This window comes from Elephantulus edwardii, unplaced genomic scaffold, assembly GCF_000299155.1.
Source record: "Elephantulus edwardii isolate Elephantulus edwardi_28Jun2011 unplaced genomic scaffold, EleEdw1.0 scaffold00424, whole genome shotgun sequence".
NCBI lineage: Eukaryota > Metazoa > Chordata > Mammalia > Macroscelidea > Macroscelididae > Elephantulus > Elephantulus edwardii.
In genome coordinates this window covers 181929-188416 of record NW_006400174.1, presented here as the reverse complement: position 1 = coordinate 188416, position 6488 = coordinate 181929, and the positions used below count along the sequence as shown (strand labels likewise).

Genomic DNA, 6488 nt, shown 5'->3' with positions numbered 1-6488 from the left:
AAGACATCATGCTTGGAAATATGGAGGGATAGCCCAGGAGAGGAAGACCCCAGATGAGATGGATTGACATAATAACTGAAGTTAGGTGTGTCACAGACAATGAGATTGGCTCAGGATAGGACAGGGTTCAGCACTGTTGTACATAAGGTAACTGAGTTGCAAGCAACTTGATGGAACATAACAGCAACATAAATGATGACTATACACATGGGTATCATTGGATAGAATACAGTAGAATCAGATGAACTAGATTTGTGGGAAAGAGGTACTGGAAAAACTCAACATCATTAGAACAAGATTGGGACCAACTGGAATAGCCTATAGGTTGTTCATGTCTAAATTCAGATTGAAGCTGAAGAAAATAGCCAAAGTACAACCTTCAAATGCATCCCACCAGAATTTAGAGACCATCTCAGGAAGATTAGAGAAATTGTAGAATGACATCAAGCACACTACATAGGAAATGAACAAATCAGGAAAGAAAACAGTTTACATATCAGGAAAAACTAAAATGGATGTCAGAAGAGATTCTGAAACTTGTACTAGAATATAGGGAATCTAAAGTGAATGCAATAAATTAAGTAAAAGAAAAGAACAGAAGGTTTCAAAGGCTGACTTGAGAAGCAAAGTTTTATAATGAAATATGTAAAAACTTTGAGTTAGAAAACTAAAAGATACATGCTCAGCATTTCTTAAGCCAAAGAACTGCAGAAAAAATTCAAACCTTAAATTGTAATACTGAAGGATTTTATGCATAAAATGCATGAAAAGGAATGGAAGGAATACAGTCTCTGTATCAGAAATAATTGGTAGATGTTCAGCAATTTCATGGTGTAACATGATCAAGAACCAATAGAATTAAAGGAAGAAGTCCAAGCAACGCTGAGGTCATTGGTGTAAAACAATACTCCAAGAATTGATGAAATATACTAATTGAGGTATTTAACCAACAGATACAACCCTGGAGATGCTCCCTAATGTGTGCCAAGAAATTGGCTATGTGGTGGGGAGAGGCTTTTATTTGTGCTTCTCCTTTCAAGAAAAAGAGATGATCCAACAGAAGATGGAATTTATCAAACATTATCATTAATATCATACTAGTAAACTTTTGCGAAGATAATCAAGTTGATTCCAATCCATGCTACTGTGTGTGTCATGGTAGGACAAATCTTAAGTTGTTGGTTTTATATCCCTGTCCACTGCAAATGGATCTAAAAGTCAAGGATAAAGTAAAGATCTAGAAATATTGTGGTGGAAACAAAGTTATTTGGGACAGGTGTTTCCAGAAGGGCAAGAACAAAAGAAGGTCAGTATAGATGCACAAAGGCTGAGCTGCATTTTGACAAGACTCCTGCTAGTGCTTACACAGAAATACTAAATTGGAGATAGATCACAGTGTTTATCTGGAGGTAGACCAAAATCCACATGTCGCACTTCTTTGACCAACAGGAAGTGCTGAGTGACGGAATGAGCTACTCAAGACTTTTCTTTTGTCGAGGTAAAGGGGAAGGAACTCATGGTTGAAGGTCTTCCTGACTTGTACATCCTAATAGGTTTTATTGACAAGTTTTGCATTACATAAGCAATAAAATACATTAACTGATTCCAAAGTTTTTTTGACATCTTTTCTTACTTGCTCAGCCTTCCCTGTTTCCAAAACTACATCTTTGTTAGAAGACAGTGTATCTGCTTTAGAGTCAAGGTCTTTCACATCTTAGGATAGGGAGTTTGTTTTATCTAAATCCTGGCAACTGCTGCCTTGGTTGTTTTAACTCCAAGAACATGTGGGATAAGTCAAAGATCCTTATATTTTAGAATAAGGATGTGAATGAAAAACACCTGAGCACCATGGGACTGTTAACTCACCAAACTCAATGAGTTTGAGATTCTTAGATATAAGATCTGTATTATCATCTTCGTTGTCAGCCGTGATGACATAACTACCTTGCCTTTGATTATGGGAGAGAAGCATCCTCTCCTTGTTCCTTTTAGAACATACTACATCTTTGCCTTTTTTTAATGGAGTTATTGGTGGATGGCCTGGGACTTCATAAAAGGTGAGTCTGGGGATTGTGGACAAGACTGGAGTCTCAAGGCTTCATTCTCCATCCCCAGCTTTGCCTGCTTTAGTCCTTGGACTGTCTGTGAATGAAAACCCAGAGGAGGACAGGTGGTGGTTGAGCTATTGACAATGCAGCCACTGGTGAGTAGGGAATTCCTTTCTACTGAAAATGTACCTCTTTTGCCAGCAGAAGGGCAGATCTCTCCTCTCAGCCTTACTATTCCTCCTAAATTCACTCATGAGCTCTTTAAGGGTCTTAGCTCTGTTCTTTCTCAGCAGCCCCTGGCTTTCGCCAGTGTGCAAATGCATTGTTAGGAGCTGTAGAAACATGTTCTGAAACTTGTGCATTCCTGCAGAATTCTGAGCACGATCTGTCATTTTAATGACTATAGATGTAGGACGCATATACTAGAGAGGAAGCACTTTATGCCCTAGCACCTAGGAACTTTCATTTCATAGATGAAGAAACTGAAGTTCTTTAAAGGAATAAGCTAACCCTGTTGTTGTTGTTGTGTGCTGAGTCAGAATTGACTCATAGTTGGCCTTCCTATGGATTTTCTGAGGCAGTTAATCACATGGGAAGAGATTACCCATTCTTCTCCCCAGAGTAGCTGCCTCTGGATTGCAGCATTGCAGCTTAACACTCTGCCACAAGAGCCACCCTACTGTAACTGTGGACATATAATTAACTCACATAAAAACTTTAGAGACTGTAGTCTGAGTGTCATAATTATTAATTCATTGGGAAATTTCCAATCTGTAGCCCACAACACAACAAATTATTCTTTGTCATGAAGTTTTACAGATCCAGACTCTTTAAGTCCAATAACCTGACCAAAACTTAAACTTTTTTGGGGGGGCATTCTGTACACTTAGGCCTTGCTTCTTCACTTCTGTCTCTTGACCACCTTACCCTGGATATTTGAAAGGATGGCCTTATCTGACCCAGGATACCAATGATTTTCAGGAGTCAATGACCTTTGAAGATGTAGCTGTAGACTTCACTGAGGAAGAATGGGCCCTGCTGGGTACAGCCCAAAGAAAGCTGTTCAAAGATGTGATGATGGAGAATATCGATTCTCTGGTCTTCGTGAGTGAGTTTCTAAAAATTCCCTTCAATGCCTGCCTGTTCTTTCAACAAGTTTCTAGTTTTCCCATATCTTGCTCCAATCTCTGCCCTGATTCTTTGTTAGACTTGAAACTACCTGAAAGGTATTTCTGTCATTCTTTAGGTACACCCAAGCATATACACACACACACACATACAAACATACACTTAACATCTGGTTTGCTATTATATAAAATGTAGTTTTACCACATTTACCTGTGCTTCTTGCTATTCAAATTTCAATACTCATAGAAGTGCTGACAATACAGTAGTTATGCTTTCAATAAATTATCTACCTTCAGAACTACACCCAGGCTGCATATGGCATTAGTAAAATGTATTTTGTTTTGCATGGAATCTAGATTGTTCTGATAGAGTTGATGTTGGATTTGCACTTAAATTTAGAACATAATTTTTCTTTTGTTTTATAAGACTGAGAATTATGATGTCTTTGAACATTAGGATGTGCATCAAAACAAAAAAAGCACCCTCAAACTCATTGCCATTGAGTTGGAACTGACTTATAGTTAATCCACCGTTGGGTTTCTGAGGCTGTAAATTGCATAGTAGGAGATTACCTGCCTTTCTCCCAAGGAGCTGGTGGTGAATTCAAAGCACAGAGGTATGGGACCTTTGGGTTAGCAGCGCAGCACTCCATAAGCTAGGCCACCCAGAGCTCCTTACATACAAATCCAGAAGCCTTTAAAATGTTAGGCACAGAGTTGCCCCCCTTTCTAGTGATAGCTCATCATTGTTCAATTTCTCGGTATTCTCTGAACTGATCCTCAGTGATTACCTTTTTCTTCCTAGGAATACTTCCTGTACATGATGAGCACATACTTTTATCAAAACAGGACTGAAAAAATACTGTGTTTTTCCTCCACATACAGGGAATCATCTTTGCAAATCAGATGTAATTTCCAGGCAAGAGCAAGGGGAGGAACTGTGGAGAGGAGAAGTAGAATTTCAAGGTGAGAATTCGGGTAAGTTCCAGACATCTGAGAAAGCTTGCATTCAGTGAATAAATTTAAAAAATTCCACAACTGTGATGATACCCTTTAAAAAACAAAGAAACAGTACTTATAGTACTTGCCCCACTTGGTTTCCAAGGATATAATCTTGGATATGTCCCATAAGGGGCAAAATATCATATCTTTTTTCCTATGGGTATGAACTTCCAACCTTTTAGCTAGCAGCCAAGCCCTTAGGCACTCCCCTACTTGGTTCCTTTAGTGAGTGAATCCTCAGAAATTCTAATAATGGATTTACTCAAACCTTCAGAATGAAAAAAATCAAAGCTTGTTGCTGCCAGGTTGATTCTGACTCATAGTGATCCTCTGCTAGGTTGCTGAGGCTCCCGATCTTTATGGGAGATCACTGCCCCACTTCTTCCTGTGGAGAGCGTAGTGAGAGTGAACTGGACATATGCTAGCAGCCTCTCATGTTATGCATTGCACCACCAGGGCTTCTTAATAAAGTGTGCGATAGTTTACAAAATGTAGCTCTGTTGTAAAATACTGAATGGTACAAAGAACCTCAGAAGAAAGTTGAAGAAATGCACAGCAAGAGCCAGTGGTACAAAAGGCAGTGCAAGCTGCACTGAAGGCAGTGGTGAAGAGTGAGGCCGTAGGAGTTGGCAAGTTATCAGTGAGATGCTTCAGGTTGGATGTACCTGCTAGTGTATGCTAAGAAATTTGGGAGGTAGTTTCCTGGCCAGCTGAATTGAAGAGATCAGTATTTGTGGCTATTCCAAAAACAAGTGATAAACAGAATTTGGAAATTGTCAAGGTTTGTAATATACAAGTGCAAGCTTGGTAAGAATAATTCAGAATGGTTTCAAAAATATATCAGCTATCCAAAGAGGGGAGGGGAGGGGGAAACTTTGGGTGGAAGGGGAGCGATCAAGGGGTCACAGAGTGTGGTGGGTGGAGAAGGGGGTGGAGTTATTAGGACCCAATGGGGATCTGAAAAGATGAGGTAATAGTGGGCATAGATCAATGGTGATTAATTTTATAAGGCACAGTGTATGGGAACAATCCTTTGAAATACAATGTAAGTGAAAATAGCAAAAGGAAAATGTAATAAACATATCAGAAGAGAAGTACTATAAATTCAAGCCAGATTCAGAAAAAGAAATGAAATGAGGGAGATAGAACATTGCTGAGACTAAGGTGACTGTAATCAGAGAATACCAGAAAGATGTTTATTTCTATAAATCAGGCCCAGGAACTGAAATTAAGCAAAGCTTTTATTGGGGCTCCTGGGTGACATTTGCTGCCCCGGGCCGGAGTCAAGGTGGGGGGCAGGAGGGAGGGAGAGAAGGAGTGAAGGAAGGAGGGAGAGGCAGGATGGGTTAGAGAAGTTTGCATGTGGTATGAAGAGGAACTTTTTTTTTAAAGACTCAGGGAGGAAGGGGTTGTCTCCTGGCAGAGAAAGTAGTCATATCGCTCACTGATTGGCTGCAGCTACCAGGGCTGTTGGTGACATCTGATGATGCTGTTAAGCAGGTAGTCTCTTGGCAGAGGGAGTAGTCATGGAGCCTGCTGATTGTGGTGGTTGATGCTGTTGGATGACAGCTGATGACATTGCTAGGCGGGCAGTCTTTTGGCAGAGGAAGTGGTTGTGTCAGTGAGTCAGTCCTGTAGGCCTGTCACCATCAAGTTGTAACTGACTCATAGCTGATCTTCCAGTGGGTTTTCAGAAGCAGTAAATCCTCACCACAGGCGCAACAAGTCAGCATTAGAATAGATGAGGAAAAGATTGAAGCTGTCAGTGATTTCATCTTGCTTGGATCAACAGTCTTGGTACTAGCAGTTAGGAAATTAAGAGATGTACCTCATTGGGCAAGTCTGCTGCTAGAGACCTCTCCAAAATACCAAAGAGCAATGATGTCAGTTTGAAGACAAAGGTGTGCCTGATTCAGGCCATGAACTTCTCAGTCACCTGTTACAGTCAGAGAGCTGGACATTGAATAAGGATGACAGAAGAAGAATTGATGCTTTTGAGTTGTGCTGGTGAAGAGTACTGAATATACCATGGACAGCCAAAAGAACAAACTGACATGTCCTAGAGAGTGTGTGGCCAGTGTGCTCCTTGGAGGCAAGGGTGATGAAACTTCATCTTTTATACTTTGGACACATAGCTAGGTAAAGCTAGTCCTGGGAAAAGGGTATAATGCTTGGAAAGATGGAGGATCAGCAAAGGAATGGAAGAGCCCCAGTGAGATAGATTGACACTAACTTCAGCAGTGAGTTCTATGTCCTAGAGATGATGAAGATGGCACAGGATTGGGCAGACTTCAGGATGACTGTTTATGGC

At 40.5% G+C, this 6488-nt stretch overlaps 1 protein-coding gene across 1 annotated transcript in view; it reads left to right on the top strand.

Annotated features, from left to right (window-relative positions):
• Window positions 1-1425: 1425 nt before the first annotated feature.
• LOC102853190 (zinc finger protein 596-like) overlaps window positions 1426-6488 on the top strand; it is an 11638-nt gene continuing 6575 nt past the window's right edge. Inside the window, exons 1-3 of the mRNA XM_006902526.1 lie at window positions 1426-1498; window positions 2992-3156; window positions 4061-4153. Of these exons, the coding sequence (XP_006902588.1) occupies window positions 1426-1498; window positions 2992-3156; window positions 4061-4153 (331 nt within the window). The remainder of the gene's footprint in view (window positions 1499-2991; window positions 3157-4060; window positions 4154-6488) is intronic.